The sequence below is a fragment of the Oncorhynchus tshawytscha genome, linkage group LG14, assembly GCF_018296145.1.
Source record: "Oncorhynchus tshawytscha isolate Ot180627B linkage group LG14, Otsh_v2.0, whole genome shotgun sequence".
In the NCBI taxonomy this organism is placed as follows: domain Eukaryota; kingdom Metazoa; phylum Chordata; class Actinopteri; order Salmoniformes; family Salmonidae; genus Oncorhynchus; species Oncorhynchus tshawytscha.
Genome location: NC_056442.1, coordinates 12,999,935 through 13,020,481, shown reverse-complemented (window position 1 = coordinate 13,020,481; position 20,547 = coordinate 12,999,935). Strand labels below are relative to the sequence as shown.

The 20,547-nt window shown below is 42.1% G+C and overlaps 1 protein-coding gene and 1 long non-coding RNA gene across 6 annotated transcripts in view; one reads left to right on the top strand and one right to left on the bottom strand.

Annotated features, from left to right (window-relative positions):
- Positions 1-9,681: 9,681 nt before the first annotated feature.
- Positions 9,682-9,896, top strand: LOC121839257. Its single transcript, XR_006078784.1, has 2 exons — positions 9,682-9,764; positions 9,826-9,896. It is a non-coding gene; the product is annotated as an uncharacterized LOC121839257 (long non-coding RNA).
- A 172-nt stretch (positions 9,897-10,068) lies between these two features.
- LOC112266566 (activin receptor type-2A) overlaps positions 10,069-20,547 on the bottom strand; it is a 46,128-nt gene continuing 35,649 nt past the window's right edge. For all 5 annotated transcript variants that reach the window (XM_024444147.2, XM_024444146.2, XM_042297052.1 and 2 more), the window contains 7 exons: positions 15,632-15,781; positions 15,133-15,276; positions 12,959-13,104; positions 12,706-12,820; positions 12,296-12,434; positions 11,930-12,060; positions 10,069-11,387 (listed from right to left, as the gene is read on the bottom strand). In XM_024444147.2, the coding sequence (XP_024299915.1) occupies positions 11,193-11,387; positions 11,930-12,060; positions 12,296-12,434; positions 12,706-12,820; positions 12,959-13,104; positions 15,133-15,276; positions 15,632-15,781 (1,020 nt within the window). In that variant the 3' untranslated portion in view covers positions 10,069-11,192. The remainder of the gene's footprint in view (positions 11,388-11,929; positions 12,061-12,295; positions 12,435-12,705; positions 12,821-12,958; positions 13,105-15,132; positions 15,277-15,631; positions 15,782-20,547) is intronic.

Sequence of the window (20,547 nt, the reverse complement as noted above, 5' to 3'; positions counted from 1 at the left end):
TCTCTGCACCTTTTGTATAGGAATATGTGTATTGGAGCTATTTATATTTTATATGCTCAATAAATGGGAACTTTACCCAAAAAGAGTAACGTTTCGGAAAGCTGTTATGTTATGGACGGCTCTCTACTGTGCCAGTGGATTTTCATAGGAAATCGCCATTACACCTCCTGTACACCATGTTCACCCACGACTGAAAGGCCACGCACGACTCCAACACCATCGTCAAGTTTGTTGATGACATGACGGTGATAGGCCTGATCACCGGCGACGATGAGAGAGCATTCAGGTAGGAGGTGAGAGACCTGGCAGTGTGGTGCCAGGACAACAGTCTTTACCTCAACGTCAGTAAGACCAAGAAGCTTATCGTGGACTACAGGAAACGGCGTTGGACGAGCACGCCCCCATCTTCATCGACAGGGCTGCAGTGGAGCGGGTCGAGAGCTTCAAGTTCCTCGATGTCCATATCACTAAATACTTTAAGTGGTCCGTACACACGCAAACAGAGTGAACGGAGCAAAGTACAGAGAGATCTTTGATGAAAACCTGCTCCAGAGCGCACAAGACCTCAGACTGGGGTGAAGGTTCACCTTCCAACAGGACAGCAACGCTAAGCACACAGCCAAGATAACGCAGGTGTGGCTTCGGGACAAGTCTCTTAAACATTTTAATACATTTTAGAGTAAGACTGGAACATAACAACATTTTGGAAAAGGTCAATGGGTGAGAATACTTTCCAAATGCACGATATGTACTGAACAAAAATATATATGCAACATTCAACAATTTCTTCAATTTTACTGAGTTACATTTCATATGCGAAAATCAGTTAGTTGAAATTGTTCATTAGGCCCTAATCTATGGATTTCACATATTAATTTTAACATTTTAGGACACTTATCCAGAGCAACTTACAATTAGTGCATTCATCTTAAAATAGCTAGCTTAAGACACAATCGTATCAAGGTTGACATTTCTGAGTTTCCTAGTTCCGACTAGTGACATGAACGCCGCATTATTTATGCTGCTAATAAGCTATTTGCAACATCCTGTCTATTTATAATGTTTTTTTGTCATTGTTATTTTTTTCACTACCAATTGCTCACACAATGTATGATAATGTTAATACTGAACAATTACTTGGTTAGAAATGTAACTGAGTTCCTAGTTCCTGTTGTGGTTCGTTCCTTGTCAATCATTGGTGAAATTAGCATTCAGACAATATCTTTTATTAAATCATTCAAAAATCTTTATTAAAATGCAATTGCAGACAGAAGTTGACAACAGGAACATAGCACGCATGTTTCTGAGTAAGTTCTGCAAAATAGAAAAGGGTCCGAGTTGTTTTATTATGCCAACAGTCATATATCTTAGTGATGTCATGAATTACTTACATCATTACCTTCTACTCATGACACCAAACTCATGCCTACACAGCTATATAAACAAGAGTTTCAGTGTTACCTAAAAGCTCAGCAGTAAATGTCCACTCCCCAAGTTGATTTATTGTGGAATGTCTGACTAGACTCTTATCTCTTACACTCCCCTGCAGAGTTCTGTCTCACAGTCACACATTTCTCAGACCGTTTCTTTATAAGAGGCAGAGACTAGAAAAAACTGTGGAACAATATTAAACCTTTATAATGAATATATATATTGTTAATCTGTAGTCTAGGACCCCATACATGTAAGGAGGGAGGGGTCTTATAACCCCTCCCCTTCTATTAATACAACATAAGCATAATCAATTATTATAATACATCAAACATTTGGTACAGCCCCGATCATGACCCCAAGGTGAATCCGACATTCCAACTAGAAAGTTTCACTTGATTGACCCTCAAGTGAAACTTGAGAATTAGAATTACAAGTGGGAAGTTACTGTATAATGGATGGGTATTTTAAGTATCATCTCACCACATCACATGTTACAGCAATTAATCAGTCTATGACACAGTCAATAACGTGGTACGCAACCATTGGTTGTTGCATCGTCTTGCCTCAGCTGTGGAACGCGCCATTTCTCTGAACAAGCCCTTTCACTTCATGCCGGAAACTCTGACATTTCTGACTTGCTTACTCGTTGTAGAAAGATGATACCCGAGTTTCCCACTTGGGAAGTATCGGAATCAACAAACAGGAAGTCTACGCAAATAACTTACTTTAATTTTAACTCGGAGGTCCAGAGTTTCCGTCATGACGTGAACGTGCTTTGATATGTTTTAGGCTATTTTCAGACATTAAGGAGCATTAGGTACACCTGGAATATCAACGAATGGCATGTCCATCATTTGGAGAGAAATTACACTGGTCACTCAAAACATTATTAATAAAGTATTTATAAAGTATAAATAACCCACACTTTAGATGAGGCCACATTATAATTGCTTTATTGTGTGGAGCTGTTATAAAGTGCTACCCTTGTGTCTTTTGTTTATTTTATTTTTGTGTTAAATTATAACCCAGTTGTACCTGCAATTCAGCTTGTTGCTACAACTTGTACAATGTTTTGGTGAAGAACAGAAAAACCCATTCTCTCTAAAGTGTCTGTGGAGAAGCATCTCTCTCCTTTTGAGCAAAAGTGTGTCTAGAAGCTGTCAGCTCTTCTTGATCCTCGCTTGACTGCAATGTACCTCCATGTCCCTGCATTCTCAAACCCAGTGGAACGGGTCTTCAGCATCGCTGGTAGATCATTCAGGCCTGACCGTTGCTCAAGGAGTGACAAAACATTTGTGATGGATGCTTATCAAATGCAATCACCATCTTAAATTAATTAACCACCATCTAAAATGACTGTTAAAGAACCATAGGATATGACCATGATGTAAAGAAATTCAGAAAAATAAATGTTCTATAATAAAATAAAATATTTTTGGTTTACATTTGTATTACTTTCCATTACTTCGATTGATAAATGTTTATGTTTAAAAACTTCTTTAGCATACTGGTTATTGTTCAGAATTTTGAATGACTGATGTGCTCAAAGTAAACTGCCTGTTACTCAGGCCCAGAAGCTAGGATATGCACATATGGTATCATTGGATAGAAAACACTCTGAGGTTTCTAGAACTGTTCAAATAATGTCTCTGAGTATAATAGTACTGATATGGTAGGCGAAAACCCGAGGAAAACAAATCCAGAATAACAATTTTTTGAGGTCACAGGCCATTTCAATGCTAGCCTATGGGATATACAAAATAAATCCTCCCAGATTGCAGTTCCTATGGCTTCCACTAGATGTCAACAGTAATTTATTTTGATATTAGAATACCTGAGGATTAATTAGAAACATCGTTTGACTTGTTTGGATGAACGTTACCCGTAACTTTTTTGATTAGTTTGTATGCATGTTGAACCAGTGGATTATTGAGATCATTGGCGCCAACTAAACAGACTTTTTGGATATAAAGAAGGACTTTATCGAACAGAACGACCATTCATTGTGTAGCTGGGGCCCTTGGGATTGCAAACAGAGGAAGATCTTCAAAGGTAAATGATTTATTTAATTGCTATTTGTGATGCCTGTGCTGGTTGAAAAAGTATTTTGATGTGGGGCACTGTCCTCAGATAATTGCATGGTATGCTTTCGCCGTAAAGCCTTTTTGAAATCTGAAAACGAGGTTGGATTAACACGAAGTTAAGCTTTTGAATTATGTATGACACTTGTATTTTCATGAATGTTTAATACTACGATTTTTGTATTTTGAATTTCACACTGCAATTTCACCGGTTCATGCTCCCTAAGAGGTTGTACATTTTTTTTCTTCTAAAATTTTCTTTAATCATGAAGTATTTCATTTTAAGCTATATAATTAAGATTCATAACTCTCCCGACCCTTCCTGTCTCAGCCTCCAGTAATTATGCTGCAATAGTTTGTGTCGGGGGCTAGGGTCTGTCTGTTATATCCAGAGTATTTCATGACTACCTGGTCTGATGACTCCTTGCTGTCCCCAGTCCACCTGGTCATGCTGCTGCTCCAGTTTCAACTGTTCTGCCTGCAGCTACGCAACCCTGACCTGTTCACCGGACGTGCTACTTTGTCCCGGACCTGCTGTTTTCGACTCTCTGTACCGCACCTGCTGTCTCTAACTCTGAATGATTGGCTATGAAAAGCCAACTGACATTTATTGCTGAGGTGCTGACCTGTTGCACCCTCTACAACCACTGTGATTATTATTTGACTGGTCATCTATGAACATTTGAACATCTTGGCCATGTACTGTTATAATCTCCACCCAGCACAGCCAGAAGAGAACTGGCCACCCCTCAAAGCCTGGTTCCTCTCTAGGTTTCTTCCTAGCTTCCTGCTTTTCTAGGGAGTTTTTCCTAGCTACCGTGCTTCGACATCTGCATTGCTTGCTGTTTTGGGTTTTAGGCTGAGTTTCTGTACAGCACTTTGACATCGGCTGATGTAAAAAAGGGCTTTATAAACACATTTGATTGATTGATAACTGAAGGCCCTCCAAACCATGATCATATATTCTGTATACTTCTTGGCCCTTCTTTGGACACTGTGTTAACAACCCTCCAGGCAAGCTTCAATGCCATACAACTCTCCTTCCGTGGCCTCCAATTGCTCTTAAATACAAGTAAAACTAAATGCATGCTCTTCAACCGATCGCTACCTGCACCTGCCCGCCTGTCCAACATCACTACTCTGGACGGCTCTGACTTAGAATACGTGGACAACTACAAATACTTAGGTGTCTGGTTAAACTGTAAACTCTCCTTCCAGACCCATATCAAACATCTCCAATCCAAAGTTAAATCTAGAATTGGCTTCCTATTTCGCAACAAAGCATCCTTCACTCATGCTGCATAACATATCCTTGTAAAACTGACCATCCTACCAATCCTCGACTTTGGCGATGTAATTTACAAAATAGCCTCCAATACCCTACTCAACAAATTGGATGCAGTCTATCACAGTGCAATCCGTTTTGTCACCAAAGCCCCATATACTACCCACCATTGCAACCTGTACGCTCTCGTTGGCTGGCCCTCGCTTCATACTCGTCGCCAAACCCACTGGCTCCATGTCATCTACAAGACCCTGCTAGGTAAAGTCCCCCCTTATCTCAGCTCGCTGGTCACCATAGCATCTCCCACCTGTAGCACACGCTCCAGCAGGTATATCTCTCTAGTCACCCCCAAAACCAATTCTTTCTTTGGCCGCCTCTCCTTCCAGTTCTCTGCTGCCAATGACTGGAACGAACTACAAAAATCTCTGAAACTGGAAACACTTATCTCCCTCACTAGCTTTAAGCACCAACTGTCAGAGCAGCTCACAGATTACTGCACCACCTATAATTTAGCCCAAACAACTACCTCTTTCCCTACTGTATTTAATTAATTAATTAATTTAGCTCCTTTGCACCCGATTATTTTTCTACTTTGCACATTCTTCCATTTGCAAATCTACCATTCCAGTGTTTTACTTGCTATATTGTATTTACTTTGCCACCATTGCCTTTTTTTGCCTTTACCTCCCTTATCTCACCTCATTTGCTCACATCGTATATAGACTTGTTTATACTGTATTATTGACTGTATGTTTGTTTTACTCCATTTGTAACTCTGTGTCGTTGTATGTGTCGAACTGCTTTGCTTTATCTTGGCCAGGTCGCAATTGTAAATGAGAACTTGTTCTCAACTTGCCTACCTGGTTAAATAAAGGTGAAATAAAAAAATAAATAAAACATATATATTTTCAAATAATTGCATATATTCAAATACCTTCAAATATTATTTGTCTTTCTGAGAGCTATTCAAAATACTTTCAAATATTATTTGTCTTTCTGAGACCTGTATTTGAATTTCAAAAGGAAATAGTTGCCTTTAGTTGGTTCTCAAAGTTGGCATTTGAAATAAACTACAAAGTACAATGATGTTCTGCCCAAGTCTGCTGTGTATGGTGAACTCCAATGCAATCATACTCCATGGTAATTTAAAGCCTGCTACTACTATCACTATACTTTCCCCAACCACTGCTTACTGGTGCTGTAGTTATGAGACAGTGAGCAAGACTGTGTTGAGCTCGGAACTTCAGTTATCATAGTGAATGAGTAACAAAAAAAAGTTAGGATTTATTCAATAGATTGTGAGGCAGGGTTACTTTCTTATTACACATCAATGATTTGGCCTGATTTCCCCTCCAGGTCTGTCCATTCATGAACTTTGCCTGATAATTGCGACAAAACACTTGAATGACATCTACGATGTAGAACCTTTAAACTTTCAAATGGTTCACAATGGTAAGGATGTATGAACAGAAGGTTACGCAAAAGCGGGTATATTATTGCTGGGAATGACTGTACATACATTTACACCACATTTTCTTTCTAATTAAGTTCCTCCAGAGGAAATCCAATTTTATACATCATTTTGACAAGCAAGTTGTCATCAAGGTGAGTCCCGCATATCATCATCTCAGTAGAAGACAATTTCCTGCACACTATCCATCATAGGTTTCTATAGATAATTCTTAAGGTATCTGCATCAATATTGAAGAAAGGTTTTCTTTCAGTTTGAAGAGAGTCGATATGCTTGTCAAAAAGGTAATATTCTTTAATATTGAGTCCAGTTTGAGGGTTGGTTTTGGACAACCACTGAAAGACATGGGACCCCGAACCATCCCCTCACAGACTGACAATGAATGACCTGATCAAAATTTTTCCCCCACGTGTATATTCTCTGTGTGTAAATAGAATGATTTGGCTCTACTTATTGAATAAAGTCAAGCTTTTTTTTCATCAGTGTATGACCCATACTTGTTATAGTGACGCATGAAGATGAAACCCATTCAATGCTAAATGCTGCCATCTAGTGGTCTGTTTTCAGCACCAACATTATTAGGTAAAAACAATTCGCAGATATCAGATGGACATCAGCAGCAATGAGCAGTCACTATACTTTATTTTAGGGACAATAGCATACAATTTCTCTGTACAATATTTAACATCCACTTCCAACCAGGCATCTGAAAAAGTTTGTTAAATAACTTGCAAAGCATAAAAATGATTGGCAAGTCCACTAGCCAATTGAACAGTCATTTGTGCCAAGTCACACTGTTTGACTATCAGCAAATACAGAACTGAAGCTAACCTAGGTTTAGCTTTAGTGTTGTTTTGAGAGGAAGTGTGTTACAGAAAACACGGTCTGCTGGTCACATACAAGGGATAACATTCTTGCAACACTGCTGGAATATTGTAGCAATGGTATCTCAATGCTGTACAGTAACATCTGGGGTCTGAGCTAGGATGTCTGAGGTAAAACAATGACCGGTTTCACACTACTGAGCCAACCCAAACCATCATTTGCTGGCTCTGATATTTTCCGATCACAATGTCATTTTCAGCAACTATGGTGGATGCTTAACCAGGCCACCCCAGTCCGACTCGGTTCGGCTCACCTCAGTAGTGTGAAAATGGTAAAACTATTGATTCAGGGTTTCATTTGAGGGAATTTATCAGACCACCTTAGAAAGAAATGAGTCTCATCTGTGGAAGGAAGAGTGACCGTTTTGGGCCATTTGGGTCATAAATTGAAACAATAAAAAAAATAAACAGGTCAAATCTTATTATGGAATAATGAATTCATCAGGGATTTTTTTGCTTCTTTGTGATATATTCTAAAAACAATAGAAACAACCTCATGCTATATCCATCAACTACAATCTAAATATGACATGTATATTTACATAATGTGCATTTCAATATTTCCAGTCAATCTGAAGTCAAATGTTATTCGGCTTTCTGAAGTTGATCTGAAATAAAATCACCTCTCACAAGAAGGCCAAGGTCTGATCAACTAAGAAGATTGTAGTGTGGTTTGGGGTTTAAAACGCCTGTACAGTGAAATCATCTCTGTACAAGTAGCTGTGGTTGAAAAATAAAAATCAGGTACACAAAATTATACCCTCAAAATACCAGAAATCAGAGGATCACATCATGGCTACATATTTATTTTTTCTCAAAAGCACATACGACAATCAAAATAATGCAGCAGTACTGTAGTGATTGTATATCTGATTGTTGGTTCACCGCTAACTGCTTGGAAACGCGTGCCCCTTCCACTCTTCCTCCAATGCCCTTTGCCTGCTAGTTGTATTGCTGAGCACTACAGGGTTCCAGTGTGTAGGGGGGGGATTCACAGTAACGGCCACCATTCTACGGCTTTCTCAATTAAAATGTCCTTGAATCCTCACATCCCCTCTCCTCCTCCTCAACCATATTAGGCAAGGCGACAGGATGTGAGGAACCAAGGAAAGACAAATTGTGATAGAGCCTACATCCGCTGAGAGACCACTGGCCAACTGCAGCCTTTACCCCGAGAGTACAGACACAATCTAATAATGCAGTTGGGCCTTCCCTAAGTCCGTACCACTGTCTTTCAGATAAGAGGTAAAGTAATAGTTTGATTTGGCACCTGCCCACCTGCTCTCTGTCTAATACTCAAAAGCTCAGGTCTGCAAATAATTAAAAGATCAATAGACAAGATTAACTGTTTAAAAAAATGCTACAGTGGTGTGAAAGTCGCTCCTGCAGCAATGCAAGTACGTACGCACTTGCACCATTCTGCACGAGTTGCATATACTGTAGTAATTACTGAAAAGCATAGTATTGAATCCCTGAACGTTGTTGTAGTTCCAGTTTAAACACTGACTAGGTGTGAAGAGAGATCATCCGTGTCAATGTCACCCAGAAGACAAATCTGAACTCATACAACAAGCTAGAAATGGAACACATTCACAAATCAAATTCCGGAAGGATGACGAGAGACATCCTAGTTTTGCCCAGGGTGGGTCTACAGTAGTAACGTTGTCACACTGATTAAAGGCTCAACCGAGTTGAGATGATAGAGAGGCTAGAAGTAGAGATGTTTTAACGCTATGGTTGAGATGACACCAGGAAGAGATGGTTCACCCGCGTCTCAAAGCAGAAGGGTAGTAGTTAGGGACTGGAGAGACAGAAGGTTAGTAGCTAGGAACTGTGAGAGACATAAGGGTAGTAGCTACAGACAGGGTGAGACAGAAGGGTAGTAGCTACAGACAGGGTGAGACAGAAGGGTAGCAGCTACAGACAGGGTGAGACAGAAGGGTAGAAGCTACAGACAGGGAGAGACAGAAGGGTAGTAGCTATAGACAGGGAGAGACAGAAGGGTAGTAGCTACAGACAGGGTGAGACAGAAGGGTAGTAGCTACAGACAGGGTGAGACAGAAGGGTAGTAGCTACAGACAGGGTGAGACAGAAGGGTAGTAGCTACAGACAGGGTGAGACAGAAGGGTAGTAGCTACAGACAGGGTGAGACAGAAGGGTAGTAGCTACAGACAGGGTGAGACAGAAGGGTAGTAGCTACAGACAGGGTGAGACAGAAGGGTAGTAGCTACAGACAGGGTGAGACAGAAGGGTAGTAGCTACAGATAGGGGAGACAGAAGGGTAGTAGCTACAGACAGGGTGAGACAGAAGGGTAGCAGCTACAGACAGGGTGAGACAGAAGGGGCAGCTACAGACAGGTACAGAAGGGTGTAGCTACAGACAGAAGGGTAGTAGCTACAGACAGGGTGAGACAGAAGGGTAGTAGCTACAGACAGGGTGAGACAGAAGGGTAGCAGCTACAGACAGGGTGAGACAGAAGGGTAGTAGCTACAGACAGGGTGAGACAGAAGGGTGAGACAGAAGCTACAGACAGGGTGAGACAGAAGGGTAGTAGCTACAGACAGGGTGAGACAGAAGGGTAGTAGCTACAGACAGGGAGAGACAGAAGGTAGTGCCTCAGACAGAAAGTAGCTACAGACAGGGTAGCTACAGACAGGGTGAGAAAGAAGGGTAGTAGCTACAGACAGGGTGAGACAGAAGGGTAGTAGCTACAGACAGGGTGAGACAGAAGGGTAGTAGCTACAGACAGGGTGAGACAGAAGGGTAGTAGCTAGGGACTGGGAGATAAAGATGGGTAATACCTAGGGAGTCAAGAGAGACAGAAGAGTAGCTTCCTGAGCTTTTTTAAAAATAAGATCAAAGGATAACCAAAAGGCATGCTCACATCATTAAATATTCGGTTGACACAGCAAGCCAAAATAAGTGTTTTAAAAAAATTATATCATTTTCAATGACTTAGGGGGTTATTGAAATACTCTTAAAATGTAGGATTAAAATGTTTACAATAAAAACAAATTAAAACAGCAAGGAAGGACAAAATAATGCTCAAAAAGAATTCTCGCAAAGAAAAACAAGAAGGCTCGCGTAAATGCATGGTCATACATCTCTCCGCAGACTAGTTTTAAAAACTGTGGTGATAATTATTATATTTTCACCTGCCACAGCTGTACAGTATATAGTTCAATAATACCAAAGTAATGATGTCATCTGAATAGTTTACAGAGATTGTTGTAATCATAGAAATAGAATTAGCAGAACTAGAAACAATAGTAGTTCTACTTCTATGGTTGTAGTGTTGTAATGAAGATGGAACTGAGGTATACCGTGTTGACTTGAGGGAGGTCTATGGTTTTGCTTTCGAAGTAGTAATGCTTGGAAATGGATCCCCCCCCCCCTAAAATAAACCTTGATTACCATTGTTTTGATATTATGTACAGCAGCAGTACACGTGACATTCAGAAGCTGTTTCTTATTGGCATTACAATTGTCATTATCATTATCATATAAACACAGAAAGAAAACAGCAAAGGAATTTTAAAACAAGTTGCCCTTTTCTTTTCTGAGCTGTGAGACTTCGTCTTGTAGAGTCCATACTCTTCCTCTTCTTTTTCTTAGAAAATAGAACAGAAGTCTGTTAGGAGGTCCTAGTGTTTTCTTCATATATAAAATATCCCTTTTGCCCAGCTCACAGGGTTTTGTTACGACCTAGTGTTCTTTTGAAGGATTCGTTTTGACAGTTTGAGGCTCGCTATGGGAGTCCAACACATCATGATACTATGAAGTGGGTTGAAACCAAACCAGTGTTGTTGGGCACAGCCAGGTATTTCCTGAATGACAGTAGTGTAGCGCACAGCACTAAAACAACACCACGCCAGCACACCCATCTGAGGGGGTCAGGGGTCAGAGTTTAACCCGGGATCATCCAGAGTTCATGATCCTGAACGGGCCACTCTGGTTGATCAATGTATACCTGAAAACATCCAATCAAAATAGCTCCATGTCCACCACCTGACACGTCCAGTCAATGTTCGTCCATTCATAGGCTGGACTCTTTGGGAGGGAAGTCCACGTTGGTCACCATGGTGACGACGGTGACAATCTCCTCGGGGGCGATGATGTTGGTCTGGCGTTGCATCTGGATGATGCGTTCCTCCACGCAGCCTGCCGAGAGCCTCGCCTCGGCCTCGTGATCCCAGCACTCCTCGATGGTCTCACACAGCATCACAAGGCCCTGGGACAAGCATAAGAGTATATATGGTCATTTAAGCAGAAGCTTTTATCATACGCAGGAACTGAACCCATAACCCTGATGTTGCTAGCTCTATGTTCTAATCCATTTGGTTTCCAACCTTTTTCGGTTACTGTACACCAACTGAATTTTGCTCTGCCCAGAGTACCACTGAAATACCTAAGTACTACTTAGGTCGTTTTTTGTGGTATCTGTCCTTTACTATTTATATTTTTGCCAACTTTTACTTTAATACATTCTTAAATAAAACAATGTACTTTATAATCCATACATTTTCTCTGACACCCAAAAGTACTCGTTACATTTTGACAGGAAAATGATTTGCTTAAAATGTGATTTTTTAAAAACTTTTAATACTTAAATATATTTTAGCAATTCCATTTACTTTTGAGTATATTTAAAACCAAATACTTTTAGACTTTTACTCAGTTTTTACTGGGCGACTTTCACTTGAGTCATTTTCCAAGAAGGTATCTTTACTTTTACTCGAGAATGACAATTGACCACCACTGGTCTTCACTCACTATGTGTTTCTGCCAGCACTCTCTGAGGCAGGGCCGTAGCTTCTTGTGGACCACCACCTCCTGCATGTCCTCTAGAGACGGGTGCTGGCCGACCTCCTCCTCGAAGGGCAGTGTGTACTCATCCACAGGACCTGCAACAAAACACACACACACACTGCATGAGAATACAGAGAAAACACACACACACACAAACACACGGTGAGTCCTTTGGGATCACATTCGGCACTGTAGGTATTCTGGTCACTTCCGTCAGCTCCACATGGAGTCAGCAGTCGGCCGTGTCACTGATCCTTACTGAGACGCACAAGGTCAACATACCCATTGCAAACACACGAGGACACACACACACACACATTTTTCTCTCACCGTCTGCAGCGGTGCAGCGAGCGGTCAGCTCCCACAGCACCAGCCCCATGGCGTACATGTCTATCCTCAGGAAGGAGTCTCTCTGGAAGTTGATGGCCCCCTCCAGCACCTCAGGGGCCATGTAGCGCCTCGTGCCCACCTGGAGAAGCATAACACAAGGTTATACTCTGTCTCATGTCAACAACACACTGCCCTAAGGTCATAGTTCACTCCGAAATCAACGTTTGTCCGATATTTACACGCCTCTTACGGACCTCAATCGTGGGATATTACACCGCTTTTGAAGTCTGAAAATGTATTTGATTTTGAAGTGAACTACAGTATCACAACATTTGCGGATAACGTCTTGACAGAGTCTGCTCTTTCTGCAGGTTAATACAGCATCAGAATAACCAGCGTCACTATTTTACCTGGCCGTGGGTGTCTCCTGCTGACTTCCCAGCTTCAAACTTCAGGGCCAGGCCGAAGTCCGCTATGCAGGCTGTCAGGTTGTTCTTCAGAAGCACATTCTTGCTCTTCATGTCCCTGTTGGAGCCAGAAAGAGAGTGATGAGAGAGAGAGAGAGAGAGAGAGAGAAAGAGAGTGCCCCCCCCCTCCGCGAACAATAACGGTTTTAAAAATTCAAGGTAGGACCGGGCCCGGCGGATACCACACCCTACCCACCTGTGTGCGACGGCGGGCTTGTGTCCGTCCTTCAGCCCAGGGATGTCCTCGTGGAGATAGGCCAGGCCACGGGCCAAGGTCTGGGAGATGTGGCACAGCTCGTTCCATGACACCACGTTGGCCTTCAGGTAATCAGTCAGAGAGCCCTATGGGGGAAACACAATGAGTGTTAGTCTTTTCTCTATTCACCCTGTAGGATTGTGCGCAGGAAAATTAGGACATTGGTTAATTTGACATCTCTGATCCTGCTTCAGCTGTGACATGGGAGGAGGGGGGGATAACATAGTTGTAGTAACACTGTCCAACCACTGGAGGGCAGACAGACAACCTGTTGTTGCCAGTCATTGGAAACCCGCTTCAGGGGCTGACCCTGTGCTGCTTCCTCTTGGTATATGTGTGGCAGAGCAGGCTGGTAGGAGGAGCTATAGGGGGACAGGTTTATTGTAATGGCTGGAATGGAATTAATGGAATGAAGTGAAACAAGTGGTTTCCATATGTTTGATGTGGAACCATTTATTCCATTCCAGTTGTTACGATAGTCCGTCCTCCTATAGCTCCTCCCACCAGTCTCCTGTGGTGTTTGGTCGGTTGAGGGTTAAGAACAAATAGACCAGGGTTCCCCAACTGGCGACACGCAGGCACATTTTATTTGCTCCCCCCCAAGTTGTCTGAGACTATTTATGGGTGGTCTTTTCAGCTCCAAGTGATTTTAATTTTGGAAATCTCTTCCAAAGTATTCCCACGCATAATATGTGATCGTATACAAATGTAAGCAAGTTTTTTTTTTTTGTGTCAAATATACTCTTAATGTTCAAAAGCTTGGGGTCACTTAGAAATGTCCTTGTTTTCAAAAGAAAATGATTTTTTTTTTGTCCATTAAAATAACATTAAATTGATCAGAAATACTGTGTAGACATTATTAATGTTGTAAAAGACTATTGTAGCTGGAAATGGCAGATTTTTGAATGGAATGTCTACATTGCTGTACAGAGGCCCATTATCAGCAACATTGTGTTAGCTAATTAAAGTTTATAATTTTCAAAGGCTAATTGAGCATTAGAAAACCCCTTTGCAATTATGTTAGCCAGCTGAAAACTGTTGTTCTGATTAAAGAAGAAATAAAACTGCCATCTTTAGACTAGTTGAGTATCTGGAGCATCAGCATTTGTGGGTTCAATTAGCCTCAAAATGGCCAGAAACAACTTTCTTCTGAAACTTGTCAGTTTATTCTTGTTCTGAGAAAATAGTGCAAGCAAAACACCAGTCTCAATGTCAACAGTGAAGAGGCGACTCTGGGATGCTGGCCTTCTAGGCAGAGTTGCAAAGAAAAAGCCATATCTCAGACTGGCCAACAAAAATAAAATATTAAGATGGGCAAAAGAACACGGACACTGGACAGAGAAATTGTCTATAAGGCCAGGATCCCGGAGTCGCCTCTTCACTGTTGACGTTGAGACTGGTGTTTTGCTGGTACTATTTAACGAAGCTGCCAGTTGAGGACTTGTGAGGCGTCTGTTTCTCAAACTAGACACTGTAATGTACTTGTCCCCTTGCTCAGTTGTGCACCAGGGCCTCCCACTCCTCTTTCTATTCTGGTTTGAGACAGTTTGCACTGTTCTGTTAAGGCAGTAGAACACAACGTTGTACGAGATCTTCAGTTTCTTGGCAATTGAGCAGTTGAGGACTTGTGTGGCGTCTGTTTCTCAAATTTTCAGCTGTGCTAACATAATTTCAAAACGGTTTTCTAATGATCAATTAGCCTTTTACAAATATAAACTTGGATTAGCTAACACAATGTGGCTTTGGAACACAGGAGTGATGGTTGCTGATAATGGGCCTCTGTACAACAATGTAGATATCCCATTCAAAATCAGCCGCTTCCAGCTACAATAGTAATTTACATCATTAACAATGTCTACACTGTATTTCTGATCAATTTGATGCTATTTTAATGGACCAATTTTTTTGCTTTTCTTTCAAAAACAAGGACATTTCTAAGTGACCCCAAACTTTTGAACAGTAGTGTATCTGTTTGGGCTTCTTGCGGTCAATTTGCAGTCTACAAATTATTTGTAATTATGTTCCGGCCCCCTGACCATCCTCTCTGATTCCAGTTGATGATCCCTGAAATAGACAAATGTACATTTTAATGGACAATCAAGTTATGGACATACGTTGTCGTGATAGGCTGTTATGAGCCAGAGGTCTATGTCCATGTTGTTGCCTCTCTTCTCCACACCGATAAAGTGGAGCAGGTTCTCGTGTTTCATCCCAGTCAGGCTGTAGATCTCATACTCGTTCTGCCATGACAGCTTGTCCTGCAGGTGACACACCAACACACAACGTTAGGTTCTCTGTAGCTCAGCTGGTAGAGGACGGCGCTTACTACGGCAGGATTGTGGGTTTGATTCCCGCGACCGCCCATACGGAAAATGTTTGCGCACATGACTAAGTTGCTTTGGATAAAAGCATCTGCTGAATGGTATATATTAGCTATTTCACCTTGTGTGATGCACAGATATGACCACAATCACTAATAGTATTTCATGGGGCACTTCGGTCCCATAAAACAGGAGGCTCAAGCCAACTTCCTAGAACAGAGCTAAACATCAATCAATTATCTATATAAAGTAATTTTTACATCAACAGTGTACCTCAACATCCAACTCATACCTGAATGGGGAAGACCTTGACAGCCACGTAGTCATTGAGGAGTTGAGCCTTCCACACACAGCCGAAGCGCCCCCTGGCTTTGATCTCGATCAACTGCAATGGCTTCTGCCCCATGATGGGAGAGGGAGGGGTGTGTGGCCCCAGTGGGTCCTGTAGCAGAGGGCAGACAGGGAGATAGACAGCAGGTTGGTACTGGGATCAATGAAAACACTCATACGCTCTGTACTAGTGTGACATTGGGGCTACATACTTGGTGTTGGGCTCAATTCCATTTCAGTTTAGTCAATTGATTCAGGAGGTAAATTGAAATGCCAATTCTAATTTCCATCATTGCTTCTCAGTTGAGAATAGCGGAAAGAACAGGTGCACGTCCTCACCGTATTCAGTCCCCACATGACGCTGATACACCGGATACAATTTTATTGTATCTAATTAGTTCTGTCATTGCCCTAACAGGAACAGTATTTTTGAACTCTAAAAGCTGTGTAATTGCTGGGAACACACTTGGGAAGACAGATCGTTATGAAAAAGAGTCCAGACTAGACAAGACATTGATGAAAACCTGAGGAGATTCATCTGAAAGATTTCCATCAAGGAAAACTGTCTTAGTTAGTCTAGACACAGAGCAGTGTGAACGCTTAAAACACTGTCCGCAGGGATCATTCCAGGACAAGGAGAGCACATTGTTGTATTCTACTTCAGTTACGTGGTCCTGTGTGGCTCAGTTGGTAGAGCATGGCGCTTGCAACGCCAAGGTTATGGGTTCGAATCCCACAGGGGACAAGTAATAAAAAAAATGCAGTCACTAGTTACTGTAAGTCGCTCTGGGTAAGACTGTCTGATCAATTACTAAAACGTTATAAGTTGAATGCATCCCTATGTAGTGCACTACTTTTGATCAGGGCCCATAGGATTCGGGTCAAAAGTAGTGCACTACAGTATATAGGGAATACGTTGCCTTTTGGGGCGCACCCAGAGTCTTCTCTTAGACTTCACAGGGCAATAGCTCGGTCAGTCCTACCGTCTCTTCAAAGAAATGGACTTGACATCCATTTTCAATTAGATCCTTCCATGTTATTACAGGAATATTTGAAGACCAAGCGTCTCTTTTACAAGTCCTCCCGCATAAAAGGTAGAGTAAATAAGAGACAGGAGAAGAGAGGAGAGGTCTGGGACTTAGAAGAAGCTAGTTAATAAAGAGAGGGGAGGGCGCCTTTAGCCTTCGATTGTGGTGATGCGTCCCAAATGACTCTCTACTTTTGACCAAGGCCTAAATGGCTCTGGTCAAAAGTAGTGCATTATATATGCAATAGGGTGCCAACCTGGCAGGGTTGAAAACAAGGCGGGTGTGGCAGTAGCTGCTGTCAGAAGTAATGCCATGTATTTAGCATATTTATATCTGGGCACTGTATCGCATGAAGAGCAACCTGATATGAGTGGCCTGGATGGGTCAAGCCTCCCCCTCTGGTGATGGCTTAGGGCAGGGTTAGTTTCAAATCAACAATGTGCTAGAGGGAGCAAGTGTCACAAACTGTGTGTGTGTTCCAAATATAAAATGGGTCAAGTCAGCTGGTCCTCTGGATTAAACTAATCACTTCCACGTGTGACTTTCGAGAGAGAGTACGATGTCACCATCGATGTGGAGCCCCAAAACCGAACAATACATAGTGGCTGGTTCAATGTCCACTGGAGGGCATGGCAACCATTGATGGAAAGATGAACAAGTGAGGGGTGTTCGGGGGGGTCTATTGTCGCCCTGCAGAGCTGAAGAATCGCCGCCATCAACAGCCTGCCAAGCAACAGCGCTGACATTGGCCACGGTTTCAGTAAACACACCAGACGCCTGCCTGCCCGACATGCTTACGCCTGACTTTTCCTCGCCATAGTTTCAATAATTAATCAGAAGCTTGAATGCTGAGTCGTAAAAAGCAGGATTGAAAACCGTATTGTGTTTAATGGAGAGACGCCCCTGGGCACTAATAAATGTCCCTCAATAGAATTCCATCCCATTTATGATGTTTTGAAAAAGGAACTAAAAAAAACAAAACAATTGTGTTTATTTTACGGCCGATTTACGATCTGGTACGTCCTTGGTGGTGGTAAGAGGGTTATGAATCGTGAAGTGTGTCCCGATTGGCATCCTATTCGCTATATAGTGCACTACTTTTAACCAGAGTCATATGGGCCCTGGTTAAAAAGTAGGGCACACTATAGGGGATAGTGTGTCATTTGGGAGGCATTCCTTGGCTAGCAATGTAATGACACATGCGACAAGGAGCAGATTGACAGGTAAAAAGTTGAGAAAATATTTTCTTACTGTCTGCAAGTTCACTTAGAAGTAACCACTTGGCAGGCAGAGGCAGTTCCAACTGACTCTAGGCCACCATGACGGTTCTATATTGGAATTGAAGGACTGTTTTGTTTCTAAAATCCAAAGTCCTCAGGAACAATGACACAGCCAAGGAGGCTAAGGAGCATTCACAATAGATACCAGCTGTACCACAGAACAATTTGGAAGAGGTAACCCTAGGTAACACTGCTAAGGAGGTAAGGGCAATTTGCTCAGATCCACTGACTGTCTAAAGACCTAGGATGAGTCTCTAATGGCACCCTATTCCCTATATATGCACTACTTTTGACTGGGGCCCACGAGAGCTCTGGTCAAAAAAATAGTGCACTACCTATTTAGGGTATAGGGTGCCAAATAGTGCACTACCTATTTAGGGTATAGGGTGCCAACTGGGACGCATACCCAGACCAGTGGCAAACAGTTCAAGTGGCAAACAGTTCAAGTAAAGCACTACAAAAGCAGGAGCAGCATCTCTTTCTCTAGAATTGTTATGATCTGGGCTATGTACAGTGACCAGTCAGTCACAGTGTCACCAGACCCAGGCTCCGTTCACAAGGTGGTTGGGCGGCTGAATGGCGTACATTACACTTTGTCAGCACACCACACTGTACCACAGGAAATAAAAAAATAATCTGCACAAACCCACCCACTCTGATGCATGAGGCCTTCAAACAATCACACATCTCAGCTACTTCAATTACAGCAATTGACTTATGACATTGAAAGCATCACATGCTGCTGGGGGGGTTAACAGTAGTCCTTTGTTGTGAAACATTGGCTAAATCTTGACCAGCGCCACATCAAAGGCCATACTTGTATTTAAATTGGTCCAATGCCTCTTTCATCCATGTATTAGCACAAGAATAGTCCGCGTCCCAAATGACACTGTATTCCCAACATAGTACATTACTTTTGACCAGAATCCCATGGGCCCTGGGCAAAAGTACTGCAGTATATAGAGAATAAGGTTTCATTTCAGAGGCAGCCTTTCCGTAATTCAATGGATTCCAACCCCTCTTTCATTTACACGTTGGCACACGTCATCTTAGTTAGCTACCCTTGGTTGCATTGCAACAGATAAAAAAAAGTGCAAAATATTATCATCCAAAGTGGACATCCATGCTCAGAGAATGCATTTTGTACATTGACTCATGCATGTACTTTGTTTGGTCATTGGTTGATTCCACTGTATTCTGCATTTACAAAGGATGAAAAAAAATGCATGACATCCATGCAAAAATATGATTAAAAAGATCCATAAAAGCAACCATGACTCACATATAAAATAAACCCATCCCAAAGAAATAAAACAATAAATCGGGAAGCAGTCAGAAATGAAACGGGCCCAGTTATCAAGCTCCCTCCCAACCAAAACCCACTGAAATTGAAAAGTGTTGGAGTTTAATTAGACGTATCTTACCTCTATCATTATATGAAAGGCGTGCTTGTTATAGGATAGAAAAGAGGCAAAAAAAGAAATGATTGTTTTCAGTGAGGGTGAAATGGAGGTAGATAAAGGAGCAGTAGTCACATCCCAGATGATAGATGACTCTGGTAAGAGAGATCTCTCCCCGTTTCTCCTCTCTCTCTCCAGCTTTCCTCCTGGGCCTCCTCCCTTTTCTTCTCTCTCGCCCCTCTCACTCCTCCTGGGTCTGGCGTGTGAAAGATGTGGGCCTGTGTGTGTCGTCAGCTACTGAATCAATTCCAGCTTCCCCTGACCTCTCATGGCCGTATGAAAAATAGAGCCCCGATAACAAATATGTGGACAGTGTCGCCTGGCGCCGCAGCATCTGATGACCATGTGTTTGTGCTTGTGTGGGAAAGCGAATATACGAAACATCTTTCCATGACATAGACTGACCAGGTGAAAGCTATGACCCCTTATTGATGTCACATTAAATCCACTTCTATCAGTGTAGATGAAGGGGAGGAGTCCGGTTAAAGAAGGATTTTTAAGCTTTGAACAGGGTTTGGTAGTAGGTGCCAGGTGCACAGATGTGTCAACTGCAACGCTGCTGGCTCTTTCACGCTTAACAGTTTCCAGTGTGTATCTAGAATGGTCCACCACCCAAAGAACATCCAGCCAACTTGACAACTGTGGGAAGCATTGGAGTCAACATGGGCCAGCATCCCTGTGGAATGCTTTCGACACCTTGTCGAGTCCATGCCCTGACGAACTGAGGCTGTTCTGAGGGCAAAAGGGAGGAGGTGCAACTCAATATTAGGAATGTATTCTTAATGTTTGTACACTCAGTGCAGGCTAGTTAAAAGTATAGAATACTAATAGAGCAGCCATCTCCTTTTCTGCCTGAGCCTTTTTTTATACTCAACTGTTTTCATACAGATGTAGGATCTTAATTTGACCACCCTGTTGCAGGACAACTTTCGTAATTTCCACTGATATTTCTGACTCGTTTCTCCCTAATGAAACGTGCATCAACCCCTACAAAAATGACTATTAATTATAATCCACATAATAATTCAAATGTCCTGTTCCTGCGGGATTATTTTCCTGCTGTAGCATACTGGCTCAAATTCAGATATGGACACGATCGTGATTGTGGTG